Source organism: Echinococcus granulosus (assembly GCF_000524195.1).
Source record: "Echinococcus granulosus chromosome Unknown EG_S00106, whole genome shotgun sequence".
In the NCBI taxonomy this organism is placed as follows: domain Eukaryota; kingdom Metazoa; phylum Platyhelminthes; class Cestoda; order Cyclophyllidea; family Taeniidae; genus Echinococcus; species Echinococcus granulosus.
The window spans coordinates 105,352-124,757 of NW_020170486.1; the positions used below are offsets into that span (position 1 = coordinate 105,352).

At 43.1% G+C, this 19,406-nt stretch overlaps 4 protein-coding genes across 4 annotated transcripts; 1 reads left to right on the plus strand and 3 right to left on the minus strand. All coding sequences in view use genetic code 11, as the record gives it.

Annotated features, from left to right (window-relative positions):
• Positions 1 to 1,434: 1,434 nt before the first annotated feature.
• EGR_08424 (Succinyl-CoA ligase [GDP-forming] subunit alpha) lies at positions 1,435 to 3,103 on the minus strand (the record flags this gene model as incomplete). Its single annotated transcript, XM_024497673.1, has 5 exons — positions 1,435 to 1,656; positions 1,824 to 2,003; positions 2,135 to 2,293; positions 2,332 to 2,717; positions 3,046 to 3,103. The coding sequence occupies 5 exons, from the start codon at positions 3,101 to 3,103 to the stop codon at positions 1,435 to 1,437; spliced, it is 1,005 nt and encodes a 334-aa protein (XP_024347892.1).
• A 242-nt stretch (positions 3,104 to 3,345) lies between these two features.
• On the plus strand, positions 3,346 to 5,497 carry EGR_08425 (Tripartite motif-containing protein 3; the record flags this gene model as incomplete). The annotated part of the gene is made up of 3 exons (XM_024497674.1): positions 3,346 to 4,648; positions 4,972 to 5,043; positions 5,400 to 5,497. 3 exons carry the CDS (start codon positions 3,346 to 3,348, stop codon positions 5,495 to 5,497), a joined length of 1,473 nt encoding a protein of 490 aa, XP_024347893.1.
• A 3,601-nt stretch (positions 5,498 to 9,098) lies between these two features.
• On the minus strand, positions 9,099 to 14,540 carry EGR_08426 (Elongator complex protein 2; the record flags this gene model as incomplete). Its single annotated transcript, XM_024497675.1, has 12 exons — positions 9,099 to 9,803; positions 10,293 to 10,441; positions 10,498 to 10,877; positions 11,363 to 11,580; positions 11,677 to 11,793; positions 11,969 to 12,055; positions 12,237 to 12,325; positions 12,451 to 12,651; positions 12,722 to 12,947; positions 13,026 to 13,382; positions 13,506 to 14,059; positions 14,123 to 14,540. The coding sequence occupies 12 exons, from the start codon at positions 14,538 to 14,540 to the stop codon at positions 9,099 to 9,101; spliced, it is 3,501 nt and encodes a 1,166-aa protein (XP_024347894.1).
• Positions 14,541 to 15,107: 567 nt separating this feature from the next.
• On the minus strand, positions 15,108 to 17,561 carry EGR_08427 (General transcription factor 3C polypeptide 5; the record flags this gene model as incomplete). Its single annotated transcript, XM_024497676.1, has 7 exons — positions 15,108 to 15,347; positions 15,575 to 15,778; positions 15,979 to 16,170; positions 16,289 to 16,425; positions 16,584 to 16,720; positions 17,115 to 17,260; positions 17,451 to 17,561. 7 exons carry the CDS (start codon positions 17,559 to 17,561, stop codon positions 15,108 to 15,110), a joined length of 1,167 nt encoding a protein of 388 aa, XP_024347895.1.
• Positions 17,562 to 19,406: the final 1,845 nt, after the last annotated feature.

Consider the following 19,406-nt stretch of genomic DNA (forward strand, 5'->3'; position numbering starts at 1 on the left):
CCATCATGGCAGCTCTACTAAATCTGGAGTCTCTGCCTACCTGCTGACTGTATTGAGGGAAGGACAGAAGGTGTAGGCCATCACGTATGCCCGTGGCCGGTCGTAAGAACACTCCCAAATGGCAAAGTCATTCATTAAAGAAAATATGACTTTCCACCTGTTCCTCTATGCCACTTTACTTTCACTTCAGTGCTGCTCAGTCATAATTAGGCGGGCTCTATCCGCCTAGAATCGAGCAGGTACCACAGACAGCTCCGTAACGAACTCTTCCAGATGAGTAAAGACTAGTGTCCCTTGAGTTGTTTGTTGCTTTTCTGCAGACTGCGGGACTAGAGTAGTTACAAAAGAACAACGTCATTTTCAACGCTTCTGTTAGGGGTCATCACAAATTCTCTAGTCCTCAGAATATGAACTTCTGCCGCCCTGCTTAGGTTTATCACCCAGCAATTAAAATCATGATAAATGTCACTCAAGATGGGGTTCACTTTCTGCTACCACTAGAATAATGCCAAAAGTCTTTCCCGGAGATGAAAAAAAAGGCATACTAATAGGGCAGAATATGCATTGCCGGCGTACAGATGACAGGAAGCTACTGGCATGACTTGGACGCCATTCCACCCATCGGAAGTACAATTGCGGAGTCTTGAGCGCCCTCGATAACCAAAATGAAGGGTGAACAAACACCTAGTGAAAAGCGTTTAAGGGCGATACCGCGCCACACTTACGACATTTCCAATTCGTCAAGATAATTCTCAGTTCTCACAAATGCATTGCTACACTCAACTAAAACCAACACCACACTAGCCCACTTCAGGGCCCTAAGTATAATCCCCAAGAGAAAATCAAAACAACCATTTGTGTACCACCCCGCCAAGAAATGGAGCCGTTTCAACCAACCACCTCAAGATTCTCGCGCCTCTGTTTTCAATAACACACCCAGAATTCAGGGCAGCGACTCTTTAGCAGCACCACTATCAGTGTTTTGATGTAAATGCGCATAAAGCGTGACCCCGTCCCCAGTAAACTGAGACTTATGTATTCCAAGCATGTGACACCCTTAGAACACCAAACCTGATAAAATAGTGAAAAAAACGGTAAAGTGTAGATGCTCTATATTGTAAGGAAAACGCAATTTGTACACTAAAGAGATAAAGGTCTGGAAGTAAAGTTTATCAATACTTCGCAAAGCACTACTTTGACGGAGACCTTGGTTGAAGAGGAAAGGCAACACGGGGAATTAACAAGCGCTTTTGCACACCTCATCAAAGTTTGGCCGATTCACGCGCTTGCCTCGCTCCTGCCCATAGCCTTTGAGTTCCAAAAATAGGACAATATATAAATCGGCAAGTATTAGAATGGTCAACTAGTAAAACCCACCAAATGACAGGTCAATGACTTCATATATTAAAGTGTATCTTAGTAATAAGGGAAGAATTAACTGGCCATAAGTTGAAATGTATACATCACCTGCATAAGAGCAGAGCCCATTTTGGCTGGAGATCTTGACACTATGACACCAGCTTCTTCAAGAGCAGCAATCTTTGACTTCGCGTCTCCCTTCCCACCGGATATGATAGCGCCTGCATGACCCATGCGGCGACCAGGAGGGGCAGTAACGCCTGCAACGAAGGACACTACGGGCTTCTTACTGGGACCCTAAAACCGAGGTAAAAACAGTATGAAGGCACAGACCAGTCAGTAGTTGAGTCCCGTATGATGAAAAAAAGAAATTTAACGAATAGCTACACACGAAGATAACACGGAAATAACAGTAATGATAGGACGAAACTCAATTTAAAAACCAACAAGTGACTCAAGCTCACACTGTTGTGCTCCTTCAGATATGCTGCGGCCTCTTCCTCAGCCTGGCCACCGATCTCACCGATTATTATGATGCCGTGTGTGTCTGGATCACCCAAGAACACCTCAAGACAATCAATGAAATCGGTGCCGTTGAACGGATCCCCACCAATACCAACGCACAGTGATTGACCAAGGCCCGTCTATAAAAGCAGCTACGCTTTACAAAAAGTGGTGAGATTTCTCTCTTAGGTGACATTTTAGCTTAGCTACCAAACCATTATTTAGCGCATGTAAACTCAAAATGTGAATCGGGGGTAGTACCAAGACATACCACGGTTGTCTGGTGCACGGCCTCATAAGTCAGAGTGCCGGATCTTGAAACGATGCCTATGTGACCTGGAGCGTGGCTGTGGCCAGGCATGATACCGATCTTGCAAACACCGGGCTTGATTATTCCGGGACAGTTAGGCCCCAGCAGACGAGACTTGGACTAGAACGGAGCAATAATTTATGCAATCATACACCCACCTGACGAACAAGACGATGTTTAACACGGATCATATCATGCTGAGGAATTCCTTCAGTAATGCAAACTATGAGAGGCATTTCAGCTTCCATTGCCTCATCAATTGCCCTGGCAGCAAATTGAGGCGGAACATATATAACAGTAGCATCGGCCCCAGTCGCCTCCTTTGCCTCCCCAACAGTATTAAATACAGGAAGACCCAAATGAGTTTGGCCACCTTTGCCAGGAGAGACTCCTCCTACTAATTTCGTTCCGTAGGCCAGGGTCTGCTGCGAATGGAAAGTTCCTTGCTTGCCAGTAAAGCCCTGGCAAATGACTTTCGTCTTATCACTTAAAAGTAAATTTTTGCGCGTTGATGCATAACTTGAACGTGTGAATTGCGAAAGAACTGGGGAGGAGAAAGAAACTACATTTCAATTGGAATCAAATGTGAATATTTCAACGTAGTCACTACAAACTAGAAGAAAGCCACCAAATTGATAAACGTCCCAAACAAATGCACAAATGGTACGCTGAAACAATGCCATTTGCCTAAATTATGTTAGAGATTAATAGCGTGATACATACCTTATGCGAGCCACATAAGGTTTCTAGAGCTTATCTTACGTCACCTTAAGCTGGACCTCAAAATTCTGCTCCACTTCGTTGTCATAAATACAAATTAGAAGCGAATAAATACATACACACACATGGTACAAAGAAGTAAACTGGCATACCAGACGAGAAGGGGAATCGACCGGCAGCTTTGAACATCCTTGAAATGATCCGCGCCATACCACTCTTTAATGCAACAAAACAACTCAACAATAAATTTTTTCAGTTAAAACCTATTTTCGTACCAACTTGGCATCAAAAGCACAACAAAGACCAATTTTTAGCATTTCCATATTTCTCAAATTTTTCACTGATTGAGTCAACATATTTGCATTCCCATTGGCGCGTGAGAATGCGTATCAGCGGGGGACATGCTCGGCGGGACACCGTGCTCACCACCCTTGGGGATGTACAAATGCACGATGGGATTTGAGGGTGACGGAGCGGCTGTTAAGGAAAATGTGCAATCGGCATTGGAACATGCTGCCCTCCAAATGCTCTCACATCTACGCAACAGGTGTGAAGAACTTGACGATGCGCTGGTGATGCTGGACTCGGCTAAAAAAGAAATGGAAGGACAAATAAATCAGTGCTTCCAAACTATACTACGTACTCTGGAGGAGCGTCGATTGGCTCTCTTTAGTGATCTAGAGTCTTCCCTACTAAAACGTCGACATGTCATTGAGGAGTTAATGAAGAACATGGAAGAACGTAGTCAAAAGCTCACTGTTACGACAGAACTGATCAAGCAATATTATATTCACGAAAAAGGCTTTTTTAATGGTGTTAAAGGAGGAAAATTTGAAGAAACAAATCATGAAGATGGTAGACGAAATGCCGAGGAACAGCTGCGTTCTCTTCTGGCAAATCCAGTGCCGATTCATCCGTCGACTTCTGATATATTATCCTATTTCCCCATCAATTTGGACAAACTCTTAAGCCTTATTAAAAACTTCGGTGCCATAGGGATGACTAGTGTCGATTCCGATCAAACAAGTATTGTTGAGACCGGATCCGAGGGTAGTCATGTTATGCGATGCGTTGTAAATGAAGTCTACTTTCAGAAGGTACGCGCAGTGGACAGTCAAGGCAGAGATGTAGGCGTTGTTAATCCAAAGGAGTTCTCTGTCAGTCTCACCCACCGACCAGTTCACATGAATGAAGTCTCAGTCATTGAGCCCGAGTCCAAATCCTTGTCACCACCACTCGACAACTCGGTACTAATTCGTCTTAAATTATCCAATCCTGGATTTTATGAACTAAATGTCAAAGTTCTTGGTGAGCACATACGCAATTCTCCATATCGAGTACATTGTTTACCAAAAATGGGACCTTTGGCGAAAGAGTGGAAGGCAGTTTTCAACGAATTGAGTGAGCATGCCGAACTTCGTCGGGGTCCTCTACAGTATATTAAACGAAGTTCTTCGGAGTTGCATTTACCCACGTTGCCACCACCTCCACAGGCATTGGCAGATGCATTATCCTGGAATAAAAACGGCATGATTTTTGCCATAGGTGCACGGGGTCGAGGAGTATCCGAATTTGCGTGCCCCCAGGGAGCAATGTTTACAAGGGATAACAAATTGGTCATTGTTGACAGTAACAATGCAAACGTACAGGTAACAAAAGGATCAAAAAAATATATTTTAAAAAACTCTTTCAAAAATAAGTCAAATAAAGGCGATAAACCGCAGAATATTCACAATTCAGCTGATGAAGTTTCAAGTAGACAGTTGGACAATCCTAATTGACTTCTACAGGTATTCACGTCTTCTGGCGCCTTTCTTCGGCGTTTTGGAGAATTCGGTTCCGAGGCTGGTCAGATGGTACGACCAACTTCGGTAGCGGAGACAATTAACTCGAATTACTTGATCAGCGATTTCGATTTGCATTGCATTCATGTCTTCCAGCCCTCGGGCAGTTATATGTCCCGTTTCGGTCAACGCAATTTGGCCGGACCCTATGTGAGTTACTTCTCTATCACATCAAAATAGATAGCCGTCACGTGTTGAGAAATATCGTGTTCAATTTATTATTATTATTATTAGAGCATAAGTGGAGAGGTGGATATCGGCGAGAGTTCAGAAATAATCATGTTTCCGGACAGTTGTTTTTAAGCTGTAAGGGGTAAGGATGATGTATAGGGTTTTGGTGATCAACGGAGAGGATGATGAAATAAAAGGCGATTTTTATTTCCACAATTAATCATTGGCATTTGAGCATTATGCGGCAGAACACGAAATCAAATTTTAGCAACCAAAGGATTTATTAGGCTAGATTCGCTCTGCAGAGGGTGGGTTAAGACGTTGCGCACTTTAGGAGTTCTTATAAATCCGAAGGAATGCCGACCTTTTTAATCAAGTTTTCCTAACTAAAAGGTGCACGAAACCTAATGAAATATTACTCGCATGTTTGTGCATGAAATGCCACGTACAAGAATTCAAAGGGCAAAAATTTCTGGCTCAATGAATTCAAGCAAATAGGCATATGAATTTAGTGATGCCTACTGAAAAACAACTTTCTGTAGATGAAGAGGGCAACTTATTGTTAATTTTAAAGATTGATAAGGTTTAATAAAGGAAAAGAGCCTTGGCGCCTACATCACTTTCTCACTTATTTCCACACAAAGGATGTAGCAGTCGACAGCAGGGGTAAAATCTTTGTTGTCGACTTGAAAGCGTGCACGGTGTGCTACTTCAAACCAACTGGTCGTTTCTTGGGCCACTTTGGAGCCCGTGGTGCCGCGGACAATCAATTCACCGGACCGACAGGCATCGCAATTGACTCTACCGATCAAGTCTACGTGGTTGACTCGCCAGTCCACTCAATAAAGGTGTTCGATAATGACGGCGAGTTCCTCTTCAAGTTCGGTGTCAATGGTTATGAACCTGGTTGCCTTCACCTACCAAGTCGTTTGGTTTTCTACCCTCACGACTTGCTTTTGATCAGTGATACAGGCAACAATCGTGTACAGGTTAGCTGCTCCTACATGTCTCGAAAATAAGTTTTCCATTATAGTACACAGAGTTTTCAACAAGTGCTTAAAAACTCCTGTGTAGTTGGTACTAATGGCTGAGACTAAAACTTTGTTTGTCATTTATACGTATAAAAATCAGAATTCCTGCCTTATCCAAACGTGGGAAATATGGATCCGCGTTTTAAATTCCAAATACATTTCACATCAGTCCCACTCGGAATAAGTTGTGTCCACAAAATACATTATAAAGATGTTGTTGAATTTCTAAACCTTTAATTCCCTTTATTATACAGCAGGCACTGTAACTGAATTAATTTATGTTGTTTAAGTACGTTAGTGCACTTACATGCATAGTTTAGGTGGTAATTGGATTGATGTTGGAAGAGTTAGGTACTAGCAGAAATGTGATGCTAGCACGCAACTCCCTGTGCTATGAACTATAATTCAAAAAGATTGCTAGCTAGCAAGTTGTGATTTTACGATCAGTCCAAAATCTAACTTTATCTCAGTTGCGGGGTTGTCGCGTTGAAATGTAAAATGGTGTTTAGTGAGTTCCAGTGTGTTTTCTTTTAAGTGACCTGACTTTCTTTAAAAAAGGTGATTAGCCATATATCACATTAAAATATAGTTTACTCCAAAAAATGCACCGGTTCTGTTGTTTGGGGTTACTTACTGTGTATGAAATCTATCAATTCCGATTACCATAGTGTTTAATAAAAACTCACAAACCCTGTACTCTATACTTGAAAAATACCATGTAATGAAAAATCCCTTTATTTCTGTAATTTTTGAGGCAAAAAGTACGTAACTATAATGTTCACTTTGTTTGATTTTGTGAGTCATATCACTGATTTCGATTGAGCTTTTTGGGTTCCGTAAGTTATTTTATCCATATTTTATTGTATTTATCAGATTTTGCATTACTTAAAGAAGTAGTTTAAGCAATTTTCTGCAAACTATGATTTATAACCAGTGTTGTTGGACACCCTCTTATAACTATTCAAAGAATATTTCCAGATCTTGAAATTATGTCTATGTCAATCACATCAATGAAACTATGTGCAACTTCATTTCCGTTCCTCTCTCCTCACCACCCCCTCCAACTACCTCTCCTCAGTTAGCTTACCTGTGCACGTGCAACTTTCCCACCGTCCCAGGTCTTTGACAAAGAGGGACAATATTTGTGGATGTTCACCTCTTCATTGGACGCTTTGAATGATCCACGAGACATCGCAATTTTGCCAAACGATGGCCTCATTGCTATAGTGGACACAGGTAATTACCGCATCAAGGCCTTCAATCTCCAGAACCGCCAGGCTAACAATGCGGTAACGTTGAAGGAGTGCAATGATGCTACTTTGACGCAAAAACCGATTGAACAAAATATTTTGATTGAAAAATCGCCTTGAGGCCCACGCGCTCACTCGTACACACATTTTAAACAAATCGTGAAATAGCTTAGTTCAAGAAGATGGTTTATATTCTTTCATTAGTGCCTATTTTGGTGAGTGTTGTAGATACATGAGAAGTATTATTAAGTAAAAGGCAAAGAAAGGCATATCCTCTTTTTCTCATTTTTTTGGCAATACCAGGCCCAAGTAAGTCGTCATTTGCTATTCCCTTTATGCGGCCTAATGAAGCAAGCAATGCCAGGCAAACGGCACTTCTAGCACGTTTAGGCATGCGGCGCAAGTTCTGCCGCATCTCGAGAAGAATTATGGTAATAACTAATTCACAGAATGCCTGCAAAGTACAACCTGCAGAGGCTGAAATGACCACGAACATTAGTACTGTCAAACAAAACGCCTGTATCTTAGGAGCTTACTACTCACCTGCCTCGATAATTGGCTTTGGAGGGTAAAGTTAAAATGTGGGTCAAAAGAAAAAATTTGACCCAAACTTGACGCAACATTCATTCTAAATCCACCTATCAAGTGGTTACTTTATGTTAAACAAAAGATGAATGGCTAAACTATTAAAGCACCGGCGGATACCGATACAAACAACCACCCTGCCTGTTATATTCTCCCTTCTGCTATCGCCTTGCAAATGAGGAAAAATGTGCCCAATTCGTGGGACTTCTCACTTTTCCCTATTTGCCGAAGCAGACAGCACAAGTTGAATGGCAAGCTTGCGTGCAAGCGATTGGTGGTCGCAGTGGATCGACTCAAGGCATAAGCCGAGTTTGAGTGGCTGATTCCATTCAGTAATGCAGACTGGGGGGTGGGGTAAAGAAATGGGAGAACGCGAACAGTGAACCGTGATTCGAACAAAAAAGTAGATGGAGAAGAGGATGGGGACCTAGAAGAACTCGACCGTGAGCTGGCCTATAAGAGCCATTGCATTTGGTGGAAAATCACGACTGGCGCAGATTGATTTGCGCGCTGTTAATTTGTAAATAATCTCTTTAGAAGGAACAGACCCTTCACGTAAAGCTTGCACTGTGTTAGAGACACATAGCATGCCCACGCATTCACTGTGACAAAGTCATTTTAAGTAAGCAATTACCTGGAGGTAGCAAGAGTAGATACTATAAATTATGCTTGAAACAATTGTTTGACTTTAAATTTTGACAAAGGGCCATAATATCTCAGGACAGTCGATCTTAAATTACCATTTTGAGTTTGTTTAACAGCAAAAACTTGATGTAGATCTTAAAATATGACAGTGATAAGTAATTTAGCCATGAAAATACAGAATTTTTGGCATTAGACTTTTAAAATTAATGATGTTACCTTATTAACTTGTGATTTATTTCTGCACACTTCAGCCACAGAAAAGTCGTCTATTTTTTGCTCAAAATTACTATAAAAATGCTTACTATTATTGTTTGTAATGCAATGAATTAATCTGTCTTAAGAGAATTTTCGAGGTTATAATTTACATCTGAGCTTTCAATAAACTGATATTCGCTACGTAGCTGGCGTAAATTTGCTTCACTTAGAAAGGCATTGAAAGTTATGGACTCGCGATTGCTAAAAAATGACAAAGTTAGCACTAAAAAATCTTAGACAATATTCTTTCTCTACCTAGAAGATCACATGACTCTCGTGTGCGGATTCTATCCAACAGCGTTTTGGTGCAGTCACCTCATATTTTAGCTCACATCAACCGGAAGTGTTTAAGTCACTGGCCTAATTGAGGCCACATGTTGTGTACAAAAAAACAGGACGAAATTTGGACACAAAGTACGGCTGTCTATTTATTCCTAAAGGTCTTATTTAGAACAAGGCGACAAATGGGGTGCATAATGCAGTAGGCGCCGGCGATCATCGTAAGTACTTTTACATAGACATTACCGTGTGGCAGTTCCTCCTTCCAATGCATGAGTTGAATCAATTCCAGCATGTGGATGGGCGCAGACAGCCATAACAGTAGATACCCATCCAGGAGGATAAGTCTTTCCACCGCCTCAACAACAACAGTCGGAGCTTCGAATTCTCTTAAAGACTCCAATACCTCCGAGTAAAACCATATTGTAGCAGTAACGGGAAGGAGGTAGTTTAAAGTGATAGACACTATGTACAAGTAGCGCACGAGAATGAAGCGATTAGGCAGTAGTTCGCCCTCAAAATCAAAAATGTTGCCGCAGAATGACCACTCAAAATCGTACTCAGCGTAGTAGACCATGGCGAGAGCTGCGATGATTGCAGAAATGAGGGCAGCAAGCAAGAGCGTTAGACAAGTACGCCACTTTACTTGATAATTTTCTTCGTTAGAGGAGAATAAAATGCGCCGATGGTGGTAAGAAGCAGTAGCAATATTTGACCAAGCCCGAAGACTGAAGAAGAACCAAAATTGACTGAATGAAGTGACAAGTAGGCAGGTGAATTCAGTCTGTTTCTGCTCGCTTGAGTACACACTGAAGTATAAGATTAGACAAGTGATGGAATCTAAAGTCCTCTGAAGTAAGTGGAGTGAAGTAACCAGCGAAACCCTTTGTTTTAATGCATAGGCGAGACCTGCGGCAAAAAGAAAATTACCGATTGCACCAGGTATGAATGTGATGGGTAGGTAGTAGTTCAAAATGCTCAATGGATCCATTTTTCCTCCGGTTGCATCTGTTTCCCCCCCCCCCCCCCTCCCTCTTTATAGAATATAGCATCGATCGCCGTTCAAAAGCTACCCACTTAGCCCCTCTCCCAAGGCGCGTTTTTTCGCTTTACGCGCTCATGCTGCCGTAGAACTGCTCCTGCATTATTAATACATGAAGATTTTCTGAGCCTTTGAGCTTCTACCAAGCAGCTGATGAGAGAGCGGTAAACCAAATAGTGCGTTGTGCTCAGGACTACGAGCTGCTTTTCCTCTGAATTCACAAAACTCTTTCCCTTCCCCTCCCCCTCACACCCACAAACACTGATTTTGACATGACACTAGGAGGGGGAAATTCACCTTCAAGCTCCATTGTAGACGTGCAAATTCCGCTGCCGTCTTGCTGCGAGGGTGAGAATAAGCTGTGATGGTGGTGATGACTTCAGCGCTCGCATCCCGGAAGTTAAGCTTCACATCAAACCACCACTTGATCACGTAGCAAAGACAATCTATTGCATGATGCAAGTTCAAATGGCACAAAAAGGACGAAAAGATGGTCAAATACTGGTCGCTGATTCCATAAGAGAGGAAGGAGATATGCGGAAGATTCGAACAATTCCATCATCACCGCCACTGGCCAAGGCAACCGATTCGGAGTCCAGAGAATGAAGAGTCAAACAACGCACTGGAAGACCCATATGTGTCCAGTCAGCCGGCATTTTCCACAGCGACTGGCAGGTACCGCTGGTAAGAGATATTGCCAATAGTTCAATACCACCAGTTTCAAAGCCCGCGGTTGCAAAAAAGGCATTATGACCAGAAATGTCTGATCCTACATCAAAAGCTGTTATGGCTTCGGAGAGGACCCACGGCGGGGCCACGCGCTCCCCACTCTCACCGTCCCAGGCCATAATTTGTTTGTCCCGTGAGGCAGTTAGAAAAGTTCTAAAAAAAGGAAAACAAAAAGAGCAAGAACTCACTTTTTACGTGGAAAAAAACATGTCTAGTCGACCAGTGTCAAGATCGTAAGTACCTATCCACCCAGGTCTTACTTAAAAAAGCCCTTCAGCTTCCTCCTTTGATTGCCGCAACGAAAATGACTTTCATTAAGCACGAATTTCTTCCACATTTCACAGACCAGAATTTACCTTTATAGCAAGGGTATTACCCCCTTTGATGTCATAAAAGGATGTGATTCGTTGAGTTAAAAGTAGTCCTAAAATCATGCTTCGAGCTTATAAAAACCAAGGGATGTATGTAATGTGGTGAGAGGAAAAGGCTGTAAAATGCACAAAAAGGGAAAACTAAAACCACCTAGAGATCATTACAACACTTCTGTGCCCTTCTGATTAGAGGAGGCAACAGAGGCAGCTTCGGTTAAAAAAATGGGAAAAGGTAGAAATAACCAGACAAAGTGTGTACTTCCCCACCTGTAGTCCGGTGACCAGGCACAAGCCCAAATGATACGAGAGTGAGCGTTTTTTCCCGGTTGGGAGTGCTTGTGAAGTTGAAAAGTGGGAAAGTCATCGCCAGCACTTCCATCTACCTTCCACAGTGCCCACATTCGATCACGCGAAACGGAAACCAACCGATCACCCGTGCTATCAAATCGCATATTGCTCACGGTCAAACGGTGGAAGGAAAGGTGCTAAATGACGGCACAATGATAAAATGTAAGTGAATGTGTTTCAAACCACCGCCTAAAAAGCACCTTCAAAGTATTCAAACGGACAAATAGCATTACCTGGTGGATGTGCCAATTGTCTGTTCGCCAGAGGAGGATTCGTGCAAACTCCTGCTTAGCTGCCTTACATGCGGACGCAACTAGACAACCCTTAGGATGAGCCGCCAGAGAAAAAACCTACACAACAGGAACAGATTTCTGGAATCGGAGTTCTGAATGAACGATAATGGCGGAGACGTTTCATGCAAGAAAGTACACCAACAACTTCAAGGCGACATTTCAAGAATATCTTTGTTTCAACAAGGCTGCTGCCAAGTCAGTTTTAAATCCAGTTCACTAATGTACACCTCACCTCGTAGCTGTGGCCATAAAGTTTGTTTGTCTCGGTCCAGAGAGTTGACTCCGCAAGTACAGACTCCGTGGGCGGGTAGAGGGGATTCTAAAGGGACATTAAAGCTAGAAAATTTTGATGCTTGAACGCTTTATGCAAACAGTGCATTAACTGCTTACAAATGCTAACGATGCATTAAAAGGGTGTTTTACTACAGGGAATTGTTTATTTGATATTCATCGTCGATTAAAGGTCCACTGCTTCGCAAATTGAAACAAACAAAGCTTACAGTGAGAGGAGCGTTGCTTTCGCCACTTGACTCTTCTTCCTCTTCCACTGCAGCTTGATTTGAAAGACCCAGGGCTTGTTGGACTGCGCCTATAGAATTGCCGAAATAAAACTACACGGTGGTATGGAATACCATTTTGCAGTGGAGCACGCATGGCATACCAAAATAAACACAGAAAATTGATGCTATCGCAAAAGAAGATGGAACTCCTTACTTGTTGGTAGTGTCTGCAGGCCAGGGTGGGCGGCAATGGTAGCATCACTGAGGAGGCTCTTCACGAAACCGCTGGTAGCTGAAAATACACGTCCCACTTTTTCATCACCCGCTGATACGTAGTGAACGACATCCAGACTGACAATGTCATTCATCTCATATCCATGCACCTGGGGGCGTGCCAGTTCGCGCCACATTCGAACTGTAAAATAATACAAAATATGTAGCTAGATTCGCGCTACTTATTATTAGAAAGTAGAACGGCTTTTCACCTGGTGGGGAACAGCCACTTCCTCCGGTGTAAAAAAGACCATGCAAACGGACAGTACTGTCTTGGCTGGCAGTCAGTAGGTAGGGTGGGTAAGCAGGACATGAAGGTGATTCAAGTGAAACACCATCGATTGTTTCACGACACCAGGAGAGACTGGTGACCGATTTAAAGTGGCCAGTTAATGTGATGCGCGGTTCCGAGTTCGTAGACCAAGTAGAAAGATCACCCTAAAGAGTAGTGACCCAATCATTGTCAAAAAACAGGATGCAGTAAGAGTTAACCACAAAAGTGGAAAGCTACTGTACCCAGAATCCGTGCCCGTAGACCTCCGAGTTATAGTGTCCCCAGGCGCAGCCAAGGTAACCTATGGAGGCACCACCGACAGTGCCGAACCTCGCTTGCTCCAGCCAGATGTCTGGAGCCTCCTCATCACCACCGCCATTAGCAGCAACGCTGGAGAAGAGGGGCTGAGAGGGCGCCCAAATGACCAAAGATTTGTCACGACTGGAGGAGAGCAGTTGAGGGCATGACATGGGTGTCCATGGCACAGGAGACCAGGCCACATCTGTCACCCAGTTATCGTGGGCGGAAAGAACGCTCTCCAATCGTGCTATAAGCCGATGAGTGCCCCGATAGGGGGTAGGAAGTTCTAGCAGTTGTCCCTGAATACAAATAATCAATTGGCAATCAGAAAAAAGATTAGTTGTACTAATGATGTATTAGCTGCCTACTTATTTATGAATAAAGTAGCAGCACTGTGACTTTCAGTTAAGGTTAGCGTGTACCTTTTCACTTGGAAGTCGGTCTTTCCCTTCCAGAAGCTGCACATGCCAAATTCGAATTTGTTTATCCAGCGACCCAGTTGCTAGCAGTATATGGTCGCCTTCAACTTGGGAGGCATCCACCTCCTTGGAGGGGTACATTTGAACACAGTCTAGGCAGTTAAGCCAATCGACATGGCCTTTCAACGTTCCAGCAAGGAACACCGACGCCTCCCCTGGTTTCACTAATCTCACCTCCAGGCAACCCGTTGTCATTCCGGCAAAGAGGAGGACGAGTGGACCAGTTAAACAGGCAAGGCGTAAGGTCAAGCATGAAGAGGACTCGAGTTTAATGCAAAATTGCTCGCTCATCGTTTCAGCTGCAGATGCAACGCCATTGCTGAGTGTGAGCTTTAGAATAGAACCTGTGATACTATCCTGGCTGGCTGCACAGACAATTAGCTGGGTCTCCGACGCATCGGTGTAGCATCCATGGACACTGATTACGGAGGTTGTGACATTAAATGAAATTAATTCCCTCTGCGAATCTTCTCCGATGTCCCACAGTTTAACCTCACCTAAAAAAGACAATTGAAGGTGATATGGCAGAAATGAGAACTTGGAGACAGAAAAAAACATACCATCTGTTGAAGCAGAAATAAGGAGACTATGAAATCGAGTGATAGTGGGCCCTTTGAAGGAGTCGATCCACATAACGCAAGAGACTGTTTCTTTATGGCCCGAAAGTGTCCGAAATACACGAATATCATTATTGACCGCTTGAGCTAAACAGACGGCCCGACTACCACCGAAGGCGAGCATTTGAGGACGACCATTGTGATGAAAGTGCTGTACAGAAATACAGCTAGAGTTTGGATTGATTGCGGCCGCGGTATACTCACACACGACGCCAGAGTTCTTGGTGGTAACGGGATCGGAGTAATTTTGAGCGTGGCCAAGCCCCTCCTTGTAGGCAATGAAGGCCCTACGACCACGAGGTTGCGTCATAGGGCAGGGTTGCGGAAGTTCAGCAAAATCCACGTCAAACACCCCAGACATCTGGCTGTCAACAAAGCATAAAATTTAGAACAATCACTTCTTAAAACACCCAATTTTGTGCCTTAAATGACCGCTTTCACAAGGACATACCACGCCGTTGATCGCCGACCCTATAGACACTACTGAAGACCACCCTGTAAACACGCATTCAATTACAACAGCGCACTCGAATGACCTCGAGATAGGGGATCCATTCGCTTAGATGTTTGCATTACTTTTCCCCCAACCCGCCCTACTGAAACCGCCTCCCCTGGGTGTTCTCTCAAAAGGCAAATAGCGGGGTTAGTAATGCGAACAAGAGGCAAAACAAAAATCGCACAAAAAGAACTATGAAAGAGAAGAAATTTATTGACAATAATATGTAGTAATTAGTATATACAATAATGCACAAAGAAACTGCGACGTATAAACAGAGATCTGTATGATGATGATCACGGTTGAGCTGAACCCTACAAGGAGAAATATTTTTTGTTAACCAAAGTAATGAAAACGTGAATGACATCTGCAAAGTGCTTACTATCTGTCACTTGAATACCCATCAATGATACCTGCAATGCTAAGTTGGGATCATGTGGTCTTTGAAAAAGTGGCATTCCCCAGGACCCATGTCTCCAGATAGCGAGTCATGATTTCCCGGATGGTCTTCTGATAATCAGCGGGCATCCAACCGTAGTTTGGATCACAGACTGTTCGACACATGGGTGCTGCCAACATCTCCACCACCTCGGGGACGTCGATGTCAACCAATTGATAAAGAATCTGCCTAGCATCTGGCCAGCTAGTCTTGCTAAAGCGAAAAGCACTGGTCTGTAGAGGAATAAGAAAGAGAAAAAGCAAGGTGAATTACTCAAACTCGGGGCAAATGCTAACTAATGCGTGGTACACCCACCTCGATAAAAGGATAGATAAGTACACAAGAACTTCAAATGCGATGAACTATACCAGAATAAATGCTGCTGGGAATCATGTGCTCTACGAAACCGGTATCGTAAAGGATTCAATTAAAATGGTTTGTTGTTGAGGTAATAACATACGCTCTTTGATGATGCATGAACAGGCGACGGTGACTCCCCCGAGCGCATAGCGGCCAATGTGGCGTCAATGATAGAGGTGTCTCTAGCCTCGTCTACATCCGAGCCGGAGGGATCAGTATCTTCACGATCATCTGCTCGTGGTCTGCGACCCGAAATGCACAGCTTGGCTTGCAACCGAGGTGAGCGTACGCGATAGTCAACAGTCTGAAAATAACGCAGTATACAGTAAAATGTTTTCGGAAGGATGATTGTTGATGATAATATTATTGCCTTGGGGTTAAATGAGGAAATAAATGCAATCCCAAAGGTTCAATCGTAGGACTTGGTACATCGACATCCAATAAATGCTCCCGTGTTGGAAAGTGTAACATCAGGAAAGGAACGTCGGACAAAAAGTTTAGTACCTGATACATACGAGAAGAGGGATCTTTGCACGGATCGTATCCGAATCGGACCCAGACGCGACCCCAAGGTCCATTTGGCATGTAGTAGGCATAGGCAGGGAGAATTGTTTTAATCGCGCACTCACGAACACGCTTCCAGTTTAAGCTGTGAACCAAGGACGCCTTACCCCAGATGGGACGCCGGCGGAATAACTGAAGTTAAGCAATACACGAGTTACAGGAGTGAAGTAGTTATGCAAAAGCATCTAATGGAATGAAAGTCAACGACTTAGTAACTAGCCCTACCGAGCACAGGACACAGTGCTCTAACCTTTTCAACATCATTAGCCAGCTTTCGTGTATGCGGTCCTAGGCTTGTGATCGCTTGTAGAGCTCCAGGATGAGCAGCTGATGGAATGGGATCTCCAAAGTTAACAAACATTGCATAGCTTTTGCGCTCCTTTCGATCTACAATTTAGAGAATGAAAACCTAATTTGCAGTTGGTTTTAGCGATACACGAAACACAGCAGGAAATCCTGTCAAATAGGCAATGGGGCTTGAAGCTTCCACTAAGGCTTATTGAAAAGTTGTTTTGCCATTTTCAAATGTAAGAAAATGTACTTACGGTAAGGATGTTGCTGACTATTGTTTTCCAGTTCCACATACTCATTTATGCGGAAGCGTGACGAGAAACAATACATGGTGGGTTGATCAAGTCGAGTGAAGAGAAGGGGAGGTAGAAAAAGGGGTATGTCAGAAGCTCTTAAGTGAGAATCCAAAACACGCGTCGGTTCTTTAACCAGAAGTTGGTCATAGAATACGCGAAAACAATCAGATGGTGGAGCACAATCAGAAACCACTTTATTTGAGTTCGCAGGAATTTTTTCAAAAGGGCCGTATTGGAAGTCAAACATAGCTAAAAGAAAGGTATGCGCGAGGAAGTTAAATGATATTCTGTAATGCCAAAAATTTGAGAAAAAACAGCACACGGAGCCGAGCTAACCTAACAACAAGCCAGTTAAACCGAATATTGCAAATAAGACGTCACCTGCAAAGATCCAAAGTCAAGCAAACACCGACTCAATACGATTTACAAAAAATCTCACCGTTAAAAGTGTAAACCCTTGACGCTACGCCAACTACTTCCGATACGAACTTAACTTCTCCAGTGCGACGATTTCTGAGTTGCTTGGCACAGATGATAAGCGCTGTTTTAGAGTGGGGATCGCCGTAGACTGGCTTCGAAAAAAGCATTTCCGGTCTGAACGAAAGACGTAGACGTCGTGTAAGTGAATTGAAAGACTGAAAGAGGAACAATGAGTAAGAAAATAACGCCTTAGTTCCTGCAATTGCAACATGTATGAACAATTAACAAACGGAAGGCATAATAGAAAACGATCCCAGAACCCATTCAAAGAGTTTTGTTGATTTTGTAAGTTCCTTAGCATGTACAATAAACCGAGGCTGCGATGCACTCAAGTGAAGCAACTACCTTATTTAGCGATTGCAATCCTCCCAGAGTCTCGATCGCGCGTTCATCGTTCTTCACTATCCCTGGGTACTGGACTACGAAGAACTCACGAGGAGATATTGTAGATTCCATAAAATGCTACAATCCCAAGGCCAGAATGTAGTGCACTTCAAAGTCATAAAACCAAATATTAACTTCTTAAATCGATAGGGGCAAAAGCATGAGTTTTCGAAAATCATGTGCGCAAAACAGTCCTTTGTTGCAAAAAGAGAAACGTAAACTCAAAGATGTTCTGCAAGGTAGCAAACCTCCGTAAATTAGCCTGAAGTACGTAATGATTGCGCGAAGTTTCGTGCACCGAGCAGGTAAGAGCCATATTTTCAAACAATTGTAAAATGAATAATCGAGGTACAATAATAGCAACATATGCTTTACAAGACTAATTTTAAAAGTTGTGGTACACGGCTTACAAGTATACAAATTTTCTGAAGTACCGGATTTTGCAATTCTCTTACGACTAACAGTAATTAAAAAGCAAGCCAATTAAAAAAATATCAAATATTGAAAGCTTTATATGTTATTGCGCAGTAATGGGGTTCTTTTGCTCTTGAGAATTAATGGTTTTAGACATCCGAAGCACAAATGACGATCATGCTCTTGCCATATTTACCTAGGTATTCAAGATGCGAATTCCACTTTCCAGATAGACAATGTTGTCTCACTTACTTAGAATGCTTGACTCGCCCGCTTATTACTTAAAAAATTATTCATACAGACATCTACAGCACGTTTCCTGTGATCCCCTTATCACGGTTATCAAATCTCATTTTTCGGTTTATTTCTCCAGACATATTCGGTAAGCTTTATTCTTGTTGCCTATTACTAGTGTAATGCTTATGTTGTTTTAAGGTACCGTTCAGGGAGGAGGCAAGCAAGAAATTCGAAGCTCGTGACCGGATCGTCGTCTCCTGTACCTAGTGGCTGCGGTTCTCCCCCTTCTTAAACGTTGTACTTTCCCTCTCCGTCTTTTCCTCTTTAATAAATATGTCCAAAATGAATCAACCGGGTTTGTCTATAAATGCTAGGAACAGGAGAGCGAGGACCGATGAGTCTCGCCCCACACTAGAGTCTTTCTTTGTGGCATATCACTGCTATGGGCATTTTTGGTCAGTATCCAACCTAATTAATTGCTGTGTTAAAGTGGACCCTACCAACCGATGTTGACTTATTTTGTAGTGATTGTGATATTGACTTTCTTCTCCGATGAACGAAAAAAGCGTTTTTTCAAGGCTAATGTTTGTCTTTATGTTGTATTCTGTTGGCACGTGTTTGTCCTCTTGCACTCGATAGTTCTGAGAATTCTAGCTCCAGTGCTGTTGTCAAATATTTTGTTTTTGCAAAAAAAGCGCAGCTTGATCAAGACTTTTAAATTGCATTTTGTTTACGCGTCCGTCATCTTTCAAGCGATCGATTAAGATTAGGGTCTGTAAGTAACCGTGGGTATCTTCCGTGAGGTATTCATCCACCAAAGTACATGTCACTTCTCCATCCATGCGACCGATAAACTACTAATGATTTCAATGCACAGTCTTTGACTTGACTATGCCATGGACGCGGATGGCACTAGCTGAAATACTTTGGTGTGGCATATTTAAAGCCTACAGCAGATAAGTGTAATACGATAGTGCTTTATCCCTCAGTTCGGGTGAGGCGTTGCTTTTGGACTTTGAAGTAGCCCCCTTGTCCGTCGCTGGGTGAGCTGGCCTTCGGGCCATGCCAGTAGCCCAAATGCCTTCTCTGTGCTGAATGCATGGTCTGCCCGAGTATTGTGTCTTCTTTCGTCTTCAGGGGAGTCCCGGGACGCTGCATTGGTGGCAGCGGAAAGCGAACCCGATCTTGAAAGACATGTGTCCTGATTTTCCACTTCTGCGTGATAAGCCTTAGTGAAGAGGAAGAAGTACATATGCTACGGATGGG